Genomic DNA, 15,824 nt, shown 5'->3' with positions numbered 1-15,824 from the left:
GTTGTGGGCTCAATCGATTCCTCAAAAAATCTCCCGATAGCGTGATAAGAATGCATTAAGGCCAGTAAATTGCTGTACACCTTACCTCGTGCTCGCCCGTCCAGAGAGAAAAGGCTGTCCGGAAGTACCAGATGCGCGTGACTTCCGAACCTGCGTCGACGTTGGACGTAAACACGCCCATATTGAATTGTGGGAAAGATTGTTTATTGCATAGCAAGTATATTTTGTGGTCTTGATTCTATAAAACAGTACATAGACATATACATGCACATACATGCTCATGCATGCAGAAACATACACACATATACATGCATGCACATGCATACAGAAATATACATATATATACACATAAATGCACATGCATACAGAAATATACATATATATACACATACATGCACATGCATACAGAAATATACATATATATATACACATACATGCACATGCATACAGAAATATACATACATACACATTCACATGCATACAGAAATATACATACATGCACATGCATACAGAAATATACATACATGCACATGCATACAGAAATATACATACATGCACATGCATACAGAAATATACATACATGCACATGCATACAGAAATATATATACATGCACATGCATACAGAAATATACATACATGCACATGCATACAGAAATATACATACATGCACATGCATACAGAAATATACATACATGCACATGCATACAGAAATATACATACATGCACATGCATACAGAAATATACAAACACATACATGCAAATGCATACAGAAATATACAAACACATACATGCACATGTATACAGAAATATACATACAAACACATACATGCACATGCATACAGAAATAAACATACATCCACGTGCACACAGAAATATACATACACATACATGCACATATATAAAGAAATATACATACATCCACATGCATACAGAAATATACAAACATATACATACACATTCAGAAATATACAAACAGATACATACACATTCAGACATGCATACAGACAGACATGCAGACATACACAAACATGTAGACATACATACACATACATACAGACACATATACAGACATCCATACACACATACATTTACAGACATCCATCCATACATACATACATATACAGACATCCATACATACAGAGATACATATACAGACATCCATACATACAGAGATACACACATTTACATTCTTGAAAGCTAAACATTGGCAGAATTCCCACGTGGGCCCCCTTCACATTTTCATCTCATTGAAATGCCATGCGGCCGTGTAGACAAACGGAGAGGGAGAGTCTTCTTCTCTCCAAGGCACCCCCAGCCACTTGTCTGAATAATTCACCAAGCCTGCTTTGTTCAAGGATCACCCGTGCGCACGGCATGCTCGCACGCATCTATCCGCTTCATCACAGTTGGGGGCCTCGCTGACTTTGTTGGCTTTCTTCCATCTTTGACCAAAACGTCCAAGTTTTTTTCAGAAGTGACTTTCCTGTGATTGCGCCTAATGATCTCGCCGTCCCTTTGAAGATGCTCAGGAGCGGAAGCACCCCCCGCCCATCAGCCGACTTTCATCTCAAAGCAGCTGCCAGTTGACCGTTCTCTTCACGTCATTATTGCCTTCCTCTTGCTTGATCATACCCACGATCCACTGGGAGTTTTTGCGCGTACTTGATTCAGGGTGCCGTGTCACCATGCCGGAGATAAAGAAGCTTTCAATGGTCCTCACTTCCCTTTCCTGTGAGGTGACATTTTCTTTTGGATGATTCATCAATGACTCTTACGGTAAGACTGGCTTTTATATATATATATACACACACAATTGCACATGTCAGGAAAACAGTATTAGTGAGCAAATAGAGGCCTTTTTACCTGTGAAAAAAAGTTATATAAAAAATGGAGAGTACTGTGCAAATAAAAAAAGGGTGGCAATATTTAGGTTTATTTTTTAGGGATGATTGGCATGTTTAACACCAAATTACAGTTGTCTGCTGAAAAGTCTCAACAGAAGCGCACAAGACAATCAATCATAAATGAGGAAAACAAAAGTGAGCAGCGATAGTGTTTCTCAAGTCTGGTGACACCGCCATCCTTTCTTTTGACACAACGAGAGGCAAACAAACGTGTATTGCATTCCGAACAAACGCACAACCTTAATAATTTTGATCGTTTTTCCAAGGCGATGATCACCTCTACGAAGAGTACTCGTATTCATCTGCGCTGCGCCGTCCAAAGTCCATCCAACCCGTGTAGTCGCGGTCCGCTATCCGATGACCGACGCTGTTCCTGCCGTTGACAGGCGAATTGCGACGGACGGAAACCCCTAAAAAAATGCCAAGAATGGGTGAAACATGAAACATTATGTGCTTATATATGTATGTGTATATATATAGATATATTTCAGTAAAAGTTAATTATTTATATATGTACTCATGTATTCATTTATTAACTTACATATTAACTATCTATTCATGTCTAAAATGTCTTTTTCTGTGTCTGTATTCTCACCCTCTTGCTACTATGACAACGAAATTTCCCAAATATGGGATGAATAAAGTTATCCAATACAATCCAAACATAAGCAGTGCCGATTTCCTGTACTGGGGTGAGTTGAGGAACTCCACTAAGACTAAATTAGACTATAACAGTAATCTAGAATGTGGATTCTGCACTTGTATCCCAGAGAAAGATTGCAAGGAGCTTTAAAAAGTTGCTACCCTGCACTGGTTGTCTTTATTTATTTTTATCAGCAAGTCAAGCAGCACTTGTGCAGGCGGAAAGATGCCGCTTTCAAACCCACATCTCCCCCTCCTACGCACCGTGCGTGCGCAGACCCGAGACACACAAAACAGAATCTTTCGAGTTCCCTGGTGGGCCGAGACGATTGGCCGCAGAAGGCTCGACAACGACACCTCCCACACCCGACGCAAAGCGAACAGCGAGGAACACGACTTGGCGCACCCAGAGCCTGAAGAGTCGCGTGTTAACCTGCCATGTTGCGTCTTCCTTAAAAAAAAAAGTGGCATGCAAAAGTGATTTCCCTACATTTTCACCTGAAGCGCAATATTTCATCTTATTTTCTGAACTGCATTAGGTTAAAAAACATGATTATATCCCTTGCTGTTGCTTGTTATCAAGTTAGACTATGAATGGATGATTAAGGATGAGAGAACATATTGGAAAAAAATGGTTGCTACAAACATGATTATATCCTTTGTTTTTTTTTTTATTTAAAAAATATTTACTGTTTTTTTATGTATATAAATAGATTTGGGGAGGTTTCATGTAAGAAAATTCGAGAAAACAAACCTAAATGGAATTTTAAATGAATTAAAAATGGTAATAGGCTTAAAAAGCAGATTCGGACCATTTTAAGTCAATTGACTAATTTGATGACCAATGGGTGAAGAGTTAAGCTTTAAATTATACATTTAGTTCATAAATTCATTGATAATTGCTAGAATATCATGACCTGAATCCAGCATAACCATCAATACATCTTAACTACACCCAACTAGTGTATTGTTACCTCTTTAAAATGGATAAAAACCCCATTTAACGCCTCTTTTTTCCAGATAAGAAACATTTTCTTGGCCCTTGACATTGGTTTTAGAGCCTATTTTTTTTGCTGAGTTTCAATCAATGCGAATTGCACGGAATAAGCCGCGAGCGGCGGTTTTTGCGGAGTAGCCGGAAGACTCCAATAAAGGCACTTTGGGACCACAAAAGCTTTCCAGATCCACTCATTTGTTTTACAAAGCTGCCTTGATTGGACTGGAGCTAATAATTAGTGAGAGTGATGTCGGTCGGTGTGAGAGGTTGACAAGACCAGAGCACTCGTCTTCAGTAATGAGCGCCATGTTGTTGTTGCCGACGGCGACGAGGAGGAGGACGAAGACGCACCTTTCCTGGAGGACATAAGTCTGGCCAGCAGTTCACTGAGGTCGGCGTCCTCCTGGGATGGGGTCAGCGCTTGGAGCTGGGGGGCGGAGCGTCTGTGTCGGAGATGGGGCTCCCCCAAAGCGTGGGCTGCTGCAAAAACGCACGGGTGGCGAGGTCACGTTGCCGCGAAGGGGGTTCGACGAGAGGCGGCCGTCCTACCTTCCTCGGAGGGGGAGCGGCGGTCCCGGTCCCCGAGGTGAGAGGGGAAGGGGAGCCCCCACGAGCTTGTGCACAGGACCACCAGAACCAAACACGCGCTCAGCCCCGTAGACATCTACGGCATTAGAAGGGAAGGGGGGTAAAAATGGATGCTTGGATTCGCTTTATGGAGTACAGAAATTCAAACATGATATTTTATTTGAAGAAATTCAAACATGAGATTTTATTTTAGGAAATTCACACATTTTATTTTAAGAAATTCAAACATTTTGTTTTAAGTAATTCAAAGATTTTATTTTAAGAAATTCAAACATTTTATTTTAAGAAATTCAAACCTAATATTTTATCTAAAGAAATTCAAACCAGATATCTAATTTTAAGCAATCCAAACCAGATATTAAATTTTAAGGAATTCAAACACAATATATTATTTTAAGAAATTCAAACATGATATTTTATTTTAACCTCCATGTTACACTGTTACCATTAAAAAAAGCAAGAAATATGTAAGAAAGTCATCGGAATGTTGAAAAAGAAATGGAAAACAATATTTCAAATATCTTACCTTGAGGAATGAGGTTTGGTTCGTCCAAGGGAACGGGAGGGAGGAGCGCTCTTGTCCGCTCAATGCCAACCATCCTCCTTTTATACTCTCTCTCTCTCTCTCCATGTGTGCGTGCTCGCGATGATGCGTGTGTGTGGTCGTGGTCGGTCCTGGATTCCCCGATCTTCTTGCGTGTATTCCTTCTTCAACGTCAACGTCTTGTCCACATGGATTTTCGGCCATAAGGCCTATTTTGCTGTAAAACAAAAAAACACAACTTTTACTGGTCAGTTTACACAAAAATCAGTTAAATTCAAATATCTTAGCCAAACCTTTCTTCTGGAAATGACATGACATGGTCTGATTTCCAATCACATGATTGGAAATGGAGCAGCGACTATTCCATGAGAGCCAATGACTTTAAACTAAAAAATAAACACATTTTACAACCCAATATTTTTCCAATCTGCTAAAAACACAACAATTTACAATCACTCAAAGACATTCCTAGTACAAATTCAATAAAGTTGTATTTTGCAAGAACAGCTGATAAACTACTTGTGATAACTCCAAAAATAAAGTCTTCTGAAGCAAATGTCAAAACGACTAACGTCAATCTACTCAACAAGCTTTTGAACTAAAATCGTGATCTGGGTTGACGTAACGTTCCTCCTAACAAGACACCGTCTCAGCCCCTACGCCGTCCTTGCCCAACCACGCGGGATTAACCCGAAAACCCATCGATCAAAGACCCGGCAGCAAATCTCAAGGCCCCCCAGTCGATGGCTATCGATCACCACTCGCCACTCCGCATTTTTACGAACAAAGCAAACAACCTGATGCGTGGGATTAGCGGCTTCTTCTTCCTGGCTAAAATAAGGTGGATCTCATCTCATCATGGCTCACGTTTCCTAGGGTGGGGGGGTCGACAAAAAAAATAAAACTTTCAAAACAAATATCCAATTTTTCAGTGTATATTTCCACCACCTCAGACAATTTGACGGAATTAGCATGCGGCACCCTGTCAAGCAAAGTTAAAACTGACTATGAAATCAAAAGGGAGGATTCTATTCAAGTTTGGTCAGCTGTAGCGGTACGTCGCCCCCGCGAGCGTGTTAAAAATGGTTTTCATCCGCAATCGTGACTTTGCTTACAAAGCTGATGAGAAATTTGCATTTTCTTTTAGATTTCCTTATTATTGTATAATATTGCAAACCAATGCACGTTACCAAATCGGCACATTGTCAATTTTTCAAATGGATTGGATGTGTTTATTACCATCAAATGGCAGCCAATGAGTTACAAATACATTTTTTCAACCCATTCCAATTGCAATTGGACATCAATAACTAATAGATAAACTTTCAATAACATCCAATCATTTGAAACCCTAAAGCAGGGGTCGGGAACTTTTTTTTAATGGAAAGAGCCATAAACAATTCCTATTTTTTTTTTAAATATTAATCCTTGAGAGCCATGCTCCGACTTTAAAAGTCAACATACATGAAAATGTGTGCCTTTTTTAAGCACTTTACCACTTTTAAAAGTACAAAAAGACCCTGACTTCTTTTGGCAACATTGTTACATTGTTGCTAATCAATGAGTATCAATTAGAAAATCCATGCAAAAGAGTGTAATGGAAAAAAAAAAAACATTAATACCAACGTAGGGCTTCTATTCTTGTGCTTTCTCACCAGCAGTTTCCATAGTTGACCTCACAGGTTAGTAGACAGCCATATGCACCCATCAAAAGAGCCATATGTGGCTCCCGAGCCAAAGGTTCCCTGCCCTAGAGTAAAAAAAATAATATTAAAAACACAATCCAATCTAACTGGGCATTTGTACCTCATAATTTGACTACACATTTTTCCTCTCTGACTATTTGGTTTGATTTTGATTTTTTTTTTTTAATGCTAGCAGCAAGCAGCACACGGCGGGATACGGAGGTTGAAGGTTAAACGCTCATTTGAAAGGTCTAATTGGCTGCAGAGAGAGAACCCTCACACCAACTCTGCTCATAAAGAGAAACGTCCAGAGACCCCTTAACCTAAGCAATTTGCTACAGCTTTAATATAGAGCCTGAGTAAACATACTAAATAATGCACACACACTATTAAAGTATTTGTCACAGCGATGGCATCTCAAAGGACCGTTTGAGCATAAGGTCTACGGGAAAGTGTGTATTTGTGTGTATTTGTGTGTGTGGCTCAGCATGAACTTGTCACTTAGAACGTTGCATACAGCACGTCCATCTGTTAGCAAGCTATAAGAAGAATAACGCTTGCGTGGATTGTAAAAGGCGCGACAGGCACTCCATGTTCATGTACAATTTCATGTTCTCACATGGAAAAATGTCCCTCGAAATCACAGGTGTCAAAAAGGTGGCCCGGGGGCCAAATGTGGCCCACCGCATCGTTTTATGTGTTCCAGGAAAGTCAATCATTAGAGCTGGCTTTCTGTTTTAGGATCAAATTAAAATGAAGAGTATAGATGTATATTACATTTCCTGATTTTCCCCCCCTATTTAAATCAATAATAGTCATTTTTTAATCAATTTTTTCTGTGTTTTTCGTTTAAAAATCATTTTGTAAAATCTGAAAAATATTTTTAAAAAAAGGTAAAATGAACATTATTTTAGATCTATAAAAAACTGAATATTCAGGGCTTTTTATGCAGTTCATTTAATGCATTTATTAAAGTAAATATAAATATTATAACCCAAAATGGTGCAGCTCACCTGAAATCAAGTTGACGTTAAAGCGGCACCAAGTCTGACACCCTTGAAATTCCATTTTTTTTAAATATAGTGACCACAATCTGCAGCAAAAAAAGGGAAAAGGACATGTCAAGGTTATGATAATTCCACACTTACACCACAGTTTGCCATACGCAAAGGCTAAAGTGCATAAAAGTGCAATAAATTTCCCTAAAATATATACATTTCGTCCTCCCTCATTTCCACACACTCGCTCATAAACTGCCCACACGTTCATGAATACTAAAAATGGATATTACAGAGTCTTTAAACAGATTGAAATCCTCCCGCGGCGCATGTGAGCAAACACCTTGGCGGCAAGGTAAGAATGAAGTGGAAAATGTAATGAGAATCGCTCCAGGGTCACTTAAGAAAAAAGCAGTCATGTGGTGTGCTTACCTGCTCAAGTCAAGGCTGTATTTTCTGAAGAAGTCTCAGAGCCATCGCTCAGTAATTAAGGCCCAAAGTTTGGCCGCGCTGGAAATCAGAGCTCCCGTCGAGGGTCAATATTATCGACTAGGGCTTAATTAAGTGGTGGTCTCCGCCAGCTTTGGGCGCCTCGGATCTCCACCAGGGGCTTGGCGCTCACGGTGCGGTGTTTGATTGCACTTTGAAACGGTGACGCTACGGTGGAAAAGCTCACGTTTGGATTGCTAATGCAGAGAATTGACAAATAATGCATGTTTCTTGGGCATCGTTGACTAGAATTCTAGAAAGTATGCTTCTTACATGGAGGCTAATATGAATTATTCAACGAGTGCAGCAGCAAAATATGGTTGCAAACATGTAAGATTTTAAAATATGCTTCTCATAAATAAATTCAACTAAATAAATTGAGCTTTCTTGATGTCCTTTTTTTTTACTTTTAATATTTATTCTGTGTTTTACTACTGTAAATATTTAATATATATACTAGCTCAGCCCTCCCAGTCAAAATTGATTGGACGTCAATTGCCTTCAATGGACTTTAAAATAAGATTTTTAAAAACCTGACCTTTATTTTTAATTATTTTTTTTAAATCCTGATCCAGAAAGCGGTAAAAAAAAAGTTTGTACACCCCTCATGTAACAATGGTGACCTCTGACCTTAACAAACGGTAATTCATTTCAATTTAGTCTTTTTACTTTATTGGATTCCGCTAGTCTTTTTTTTCCACTTTTCCAATCCTCCAATATAAAAATTTCTATTCCGAGCAAGCACATAATTGTCTATGGGATTAAATACATTCCAAGAAATTACATTCTACTAAAGTGGAGTGATTATATTCGATTTTTCTCGAATGTCAAGAAAGTTTAGTTACATCTTCTCATCTCTGGAGGCTTTCCGGTCTGCATGAACAATGCTTTACAGTTTGCGGCGACCATTCCAAGTGACAAATGGTGGCGAAATGCCTTGCAATCGATGCATCTTTGACAGTTAGTTAGCTAGGCAAGACACATGAGCATAAAGTTGAATGACCTGAATGCACCTCCTCGCCTTTGTTATTAAAATCGCATTTTTTTCCCGCAATGACAAACATGGAAAAATGTGTTAATGTAACATTGTGGCTAGCGAGTGTATTTTGTTTTAGTGAGCAAGAGTGGACTTGGTACCTCTTAGACATTTACAGTATGTGCGCAAATATTTCTTACATCCAATTAGGCTGATGAGGCTTCATTAAATAGAATGTGCCTCCCAATTAAATGCTTTTTTTGACGCTTGTGCAAGACAATCTTTAAAATTGTCATCTCTAAAGCACATAATGTCTATTATTCCCAAAAAGGAGTGCTTTGACTGTCAGAATTTCAGGAGTATAAATTAATAATTTGATTTTTTTTGGGTCAGGACCAATTTATAATCCATATTTTCTTGGTTTAGAGCTACTCTTATTCACATTGCAGTTTTTATAAGAGTGATACGTGTGCAAATATCTGATAAAACGGTCTAAGTGTGGTAAAATAGGGGAGTAATAAAGTCATAAAAATGCTAAACATAATAAATCTAAAGTCTTTTTTATCCAGAATTATTTTCTTAGCTTTTTTCCTAAACATCAAGTAATTATTCCGTCTCCTAATTTTTTTCACGTTAGCCTTTTTTTCAAACTAGGCGGGTGGGAATACGACCTTAGTGTGTGGTTTTTGTATTCACCTGATAGTAACACTCAAGTGTAGCCGCTATATATGTGATGATGGTGTTGAATTATAAATGATGTGGTCTTGTGGGTGTCTGTGCAAACTGCATTTTAGGTGTCGACGCATGCCATACAGGCAAAAAAAAGTATTTTTCCTGAATTTGGGGTTGATGGGCGAAAGCCAAAAAGTGTATAATTATTCCAAGCAAGTGATGGTCTGATGGCAGGCTGTGATTGTGATGTAACATGACTGCTGGACTGTTTAGCCTCATTTGAAAAAGCGTTTAAAGTGGCTGACACCTACGTCGCCGCATCAATTAAAACGTCCGTCATCTGCTCAGATTTTTTAATGCAACTTTCTAGTACAGGCATGGGCAAACTACGGCCTGCGGGCCACATACGGCCCACTAGGCTTTTAAATATGGCCCGCCGACGTTGTCCAAATGTTTTTTTTTCCAAGATGGCGCAGTCACACGGAAGCCAGTAGCAGTAGCTGAGTCCACTCTTATTTGTTTATCGTGTTTTACAGCCCCTCTATCTTTTTTTAAATGACATTTTAATATTTCTTAATACATTCCTTTTGACTTGACTTTGTACTTTATACTTTTGACTTTAATGATGACTGACGAGTATGTTAATACTTTAGTCCTTTTTTTCTGTTTATGTTTCATATGTACTGTTAACTGATGCACTTTTTTATATGTATCGTAACTTATGCTGACCTGGCCCATCTGTCAAATTTTTAAAGTCAATGTGGCACCCCCCGGGCCCAAAAAGTTTGTTCTAGTAGTATCTGTCTTAGGTCTGAGTGAGGTTTGAAGGCCCTTTGGACTGCTGGGATGAGGGCAATGCAGGGGTGGACATTAAAGGGGTGCTGAGGGTCAGATTTTAGAGCGTATTATCACCTTATGTGCAACAATTAGCCAAACAGGAGTCAAAGGAAAAGCCCTGGGGAAAAAAACTAGCTTGGTTGGAAAAGTAAATGAGCCTGATGAAGGATGACACAAAAGTTAGCCATGCTACCGTGACAAATCCAGACACACACACACAAATGCGGACGCACAGCAGACAGTCGGTTTGCATTCCGTTCGTGTGTGTGACTGAATTTTGATGAAAACGCTTTATTTGCGTCTGGCTAAGCAGATGGGACCTGCAGAGTGTGTGTCTGTGAGCACCTGTTCCCATATTAAGGGTCTTTAAGGACGTTGTCTGTCTAATTGTCCCTCAAGTTCTAAAAGCTTCCGAAATTTGGTCCGCGTTGACATGGGATTGGAAATGAAGCAGAAGCTCAGGTCGTGAGACTCAAAAGAATGACGCATTCTGTCTGCTATTTGATGAGGAAATAATAATGATGATGATGATGATGATATATTTTTGTTAACATGCAATTGGTACTTCAACATGGTGAGTGAACTAGACGAATAAAAATGCGGGATGTGACGTCAAAGAGACATCGAAAAATAGGCAAGCGTCCGTGAATACACTTTTGAAGTTCTAGTATTACCTCGGGGAGTACTTCAAGGAATTGGATAGATTGGATTTCACTGAGACAATCAATCTGTAAAATAAACAAAAAAGAGCTAATGCTATTTTTTCCTCCATTTTGAAGCCAAAGTCACAAACTAGATGTGATCTAGGCAAAGGTAGGCTTTTGCAGCGGGTGAGTTTCATTGCCGTTTCAATGCACTTTGCAAGAAATTCAATCGTTTAACAACATCTTCTTCAATTTTATATTCCAACTCATCACATGTTAATATCAATAAGTCTCGCCCACTGTTTCCCATTTAGTCACCAAAAACCTCATAAGTTTCAACTATGCAAAGTCAAAACATAACAAAAATAACTTGTATCACGCAGTTTTGAACCGAGTCTTTCTTTTAACGCAATCCTATCATTTAATTAGAATTAAAAAATAGCAAAACTAAATGTACTCCCACCAAGAATGAGCCCATTTTTATTCTCACGGTAAATTTCAGCATACTACTTATTCTGTACAGCAACTACTTGATTCATTATACAATATCCTTCTTTAGCTGCTGACATCGTAAGCATTGATGTATTTTTAATGTGACTACTTTGTTACTTTGATTCCATTTTCCCCCACTGCAGCCATTTTAACCATCATAAAAGTGTGTAAAATATATCTTTTCTATTATAGAGCCCAAAAAAAAAAAAATCCTACTGAACAATAACATGTATATAGACACCTGGCTTCACCTCACCCTAACTCGAACTCTATTAAGCACTGGCTCCGCCCATTACAAAATTGAATCTTCCAGCAAAGTCGCTCACGTCTTAACTCTACATCAGTCGGACTATTTTTGGGGGGAAAAAGTCAAATATTTATCAAAGCACGTCGGTAAGAAACACCCGTCGCCCTCCATTTTCTATCCGCCTTAGGACGTCTCTACGGTCTTCATTACCCATTTGATTCCTGATGCATTTCAAGCCCAACCCAGAAAATGATGCTGGGACTTAAAGGAAAGGAAAATGAAGGCAGATGAAAAGCAGATGATGACTCGCAGAGTCATGGCGTTTAAGAGCTCCCTACGTATTGGACGGGGGATGAAAATGCTTGCCGATGACCATAAAATGTCTCGAGTTGGTGGTGGGAGAGATTGGAGCTCTTCAGATGAGTTTAAAGAAGCAAGAAAGAAGAGGGAAAGTGTCAAATGTCCCTGGGAGAGCATCCATCATCGCTGTCGACTTTGTGCATTTCTAACGGGAATATTTCATCATGTGTTTGATGGCGTCTCATATTGCACGCAAAACCTGACTGATGTCGGTTTTGAGACGTTTTCAACACATACTGACTGAAAGAGAAAGCTATTCATTTGTTTTTTTCTGAAAGTAAATTTAAAATTTACTCGATAAAGAGTAATGATTAAACCAGGGGTGGGCAAAGTTTTGGGCCCGGGGGTGCCACATTGACTTTAAAAATCTGACAGATGGGCGGGGTCAGCACAAGATGTGATACACATAAAAAAGTGCATCCGTTAACAGTACATATGAAATATAAACAGAAAAAAAGGACTAAAGTGTTAACATACTCATAGTTAAAGTAAAAAGTATAAAGTACAAAGTCAAGCAAAAAGGAATGTATTAGGAAATATTAAACTAATTATAAAAAAGATAGACGGGCTGTAAAACACAAAAAACTAATAAGAGTGGACAGAGCTACTGTCACTGGCTTCCGTGTGACGGCGCCATCTTGGGAAAAACAACATTTGGACGACGTCGGCGGGCCAGATTCAAAAGTCTAACGGGCCGGATGTGGCCCGCGGGCCGTACTTTGCCCATGTCCGGATTAAACCTATGAGTTTTTTTCTTTAGATGCGACGAAAGATTTTAAGGAAGGCGGAATGAATGAATTGTATTTAATTTTTCTATTGATTTTTTCATGACTACGCATTTGTTTCTTCTAGGTTCATTAAAAAAGATTGCCAATTGACCACAGATTTTTATTTCATTTCATTTGACTAAGCGGGCGTTTGCCAGATAATCAATGAGCGATCTTTAAGACCTGTTTGCTTTGTTTAATTGATATTGATGGAATCGTTATCCCAGTAGGGCAATCCGCTGTTATTTCATTATTAGAGCACATTTTAAAATGTTGTGCACAATAGGCGACTCATTAACGAGGTACGAGACCATGCTGGTTTATTTAATAGGAAAAAAAGTCCCTTGGAAATTATAATCTGGCCTTAATGGGATGTCGGTTGAAACAAAGTCAAAGTAGCAAGAAACTAGTGGATATCATAAAATATGCTTTTCAATGGAAAGATGTTTCATTCAATATATACTACTATTTTTTTCAAAATATTGCACAAAAAGGGATGGAAGCAAATGATTTTATCTCTGGTGAGTTGTGCTGTCCATGCACGTTTGTCCAAATGAGTAAAAACCACGAGGACATATTTGGAGGATGTCAGAGGGCATGCAACAGACAGTAGACATTTTTTTTGTTGATGTCTTTTCCACATGGCTAGCGATTGTAATGGCAATTTGGCTGTGTAAATTTCTGGGGTTGAAGACCATGTGCAAATGAGATTTGGGGAAAAAAAAAAAATATATATATATATATATATATATTGTTGTAGGACTAGAAATACAATTAAGCCATAGGGAGTAAATCTATTCCTCAATTTTTCTAAAGCGCACTTGCTCATTAAGATCAAACTGGAGTCAACTTTGGGGATTAAAATCAAGCACGTCTGGGGATGCTCGTAAGCCAATCAGAGTATAAAAGTATACATTTATACATTGTATGGAAAAAAACTGTCCAATTTTGACCATGTTATGCAAGGTTGCTGAATTAAGGAGGCTGTTTTTATCCATAGTAATTCAATGGAGTGGTAAAATATATATATTAATATCTGAGGCAGAAACTTAGAGTAGGACTTGTACATTAATTGTAGTAGTGCAACTAATGGATGGTTTGTTCAAAAATATGTGGAAGATATTAATATTGAATGCAGTTTTTAAATTCAGATATAAAAACTGAAATGGTCAATGTTTTTGGTTTTGTTAGCTCGTCTTAGGGATTAGACTAGTTTTGTTTTTAAACTAATGCATATAAATGAGGTATAATAACAGAAATGGAGAAAAATGCGTCATTTTTGCTTGTCTGGGCAGAGAAAATTTACATTTTGATATGAAAAATAGCGAGAAATAGAAGTTCCACCACTGCAGAAAAGGTATAAATTGACATGGAAAAGCCTGACTACTTGAAATTCACCTTAGAAACAATCTTTTTGCCTGATGCCACCCTGCCACTTAAAAAAATAAAGTAAAATATGGGCAGATTTGTGAATGCCGAATGGCAAGTTCAGCCCAAATTACTCGTAAAACTTGACGAAAGCTCCTCATTTTTTTCTATCTCACTGCCAAACTTTCTATCATATGATGGAAAGAAGAGGTCGGGTGGTTTAGCACGCACCAACACACACAAAAGGTATGTTGGAGCGGACGGATGGCTAATTTGCCAGCGGAGGTCGGCGAGCACCTTTCCGGCTCCCGCCTTCCCTCCGTCACGCGTCCGTCCCTTTTGATCAATCCGCTCGGCGGCCGCTTAAGTTCACGAGTTGAGCCGCGCTACGTTAGTCCGAAAGATTGATGCGTCGTGACGAGGCGGAGTCGCGGTCGGACGAGGCCGCGCCGGAGGTCGGGGGGCCGCCGCCGACAATACGGGTCGCGGCCCATCGCCGTCCTACGCCGAGCGGTTGCCATGACGCCCCGCCAGAGTATCCGACTCATTTTCAGACGTACAATAGAATAGCACGAGAGATTTCTGCGACATGAAGAAAATGTGGCAACAATGGAAGTCGCCAAGAAGGGAAAATAGGAGTCTACAGAGTTGAGTAGGCAACAATGACATTGGGAAAAATAAGTAATAATCTCCATTGATGTGATACATATGCCAAAAAAGAACAATTAACTGATAGAAGGCAAGGCTTAGGCATTATTTATGGTTTAGTCTGTTGTGGTTTACTGCAGTTTAATCAAGTCTTATATAGAGATATGCTGTTTATACAATATATAACATTATTCATTTCACCACTTTGAAAGTAAAAAAAAATAGGCTGAATTCTTTTGAGAATATTATTTCACTGTTGCTAATCAATGAGTATCAATGAGAGATAAAATATGATTTAAAAAGGTGGAGAGCCATATACACCCATCAAAAGAGCCACATATGGCTCCCGAGCCATACATTTCCTACCCCTATTATATAATATGGGCTTAATCTACTCAGTTTTTTGTACAATACTTCCACTTTCTGCTTATTTACTTCTCATATTACGAAAATTCCCTGTTTTGTCATTATCTTATTTTATGCTTATATTAGTTGTGCAAACTTTGTATATACTGGAAGAAATATACAATATTTTTGTCTTATTGCTCTGGCAATCTCTCAATATATTTGAAGTATTTTACATATATTTTTTCCCCCAAGATAACATTGCGCAGGTGGACCAAATACCGAGCTTAGAGCAAGTTTAAAAAAAAAAAATACTTTTTTCTATAATCAATAAGAAAAGAAAGGTATTCCCACAGCCTACATGTCACGGATGATTGCATAGAAGGTAAACACGACTCTAAATTGGGGCCCTTGTGGACTTGTGGAAACTCTTTGAAGAGTTTGAAATTCAAGAAAGAAGCAATCAATGTTACTCTCCATTTCCACCATCTGTTGGCGCACACGGAAAATGACTCGGGTCACGATATCTTAAGCAAAAATAAACCAGGTATAGTCCAGAATTGCACGAACAAAGTAATCTAAAAAAGTCAAAATGTGAATCTGGAAAAATCTGGTGTTATT

General features: G+C 38.7%; 1 protein-coding gene and 1 long non-coding RNA gene across 3 annotated transcripts in view; both read right to left on the bottom strand.

The window, feature by feature from the left end:
• Positions 1 to 216, bottom strand: part of LOC144214942 (uncharacterized) — a 4,683-nt gene extending 4,467 nt beyond the window's left edge. The window contains exon 1 of the long non-coding RNA XR_013330304.1: positions 86 to 216. This is a non-coding gene — a long non-coding RNA (uncharacterized LOC144214942). The remainder of the gene's footprint in view (positions 1 to 85) is intronic.
• A 1,694-nt stretch (positions 217 to 1,910) lies between these two features.
• LOC144215253 (cholecystokinin-like) lies at positions 1,911 to 4,816 on the bottom strand. 2 transcript variants are annotated; one of them, XM_077744095.1, is made up of 4 exons: positions 4,658 to 4,816; positions 4,093 to 4,207; positions 3,895 to 4,023; positions 1,911 to 2,314 (listed from the first exon to the last, which is right to left on the bottom strand). In XM_077744095.1, exons 1-4 carry the CDS (start codon positions 4,760 to 4,762, stop codon positions 2,184 to 2,186), a joined length of 480 nt encoding a protein of 159 aa, XP_077600221.1. In that variant the 5' UTR covers positions 4,763 to 4,816; the 3' UTR covers positions 1,911 to 2,183. The 2 variants fall into 2 exon arrangements, with proteins under 2 accessions (XP_077600221.1, XP_077600222.1); XM_077744096.1 differs by having other exon boundaries at positions 3,895 to 4,020.
• Between the last annotated feature and the right edge of the window lie 11,008 nt (positions 4,817 to 15,824).

This window comes from Stigmatopora nigra, chromosome 21 (genome assembly GCF_051989575.1).
Source record: "Stigmatopora nigra isolate UIUO_SnigA chromosome 21, RoL_Snig_1.1, whole genome shotgun sequence".
Lineage (NCBI taxonomy): Eukaryota > Metazoa > Chordata > Actinopteri > Syngnathiformes > Syngnathidae > Stigmatopora > Stigmatopora nigra.
This window is presented reverse-complemented; position numbering and strand designations above follow the sequence as displayed.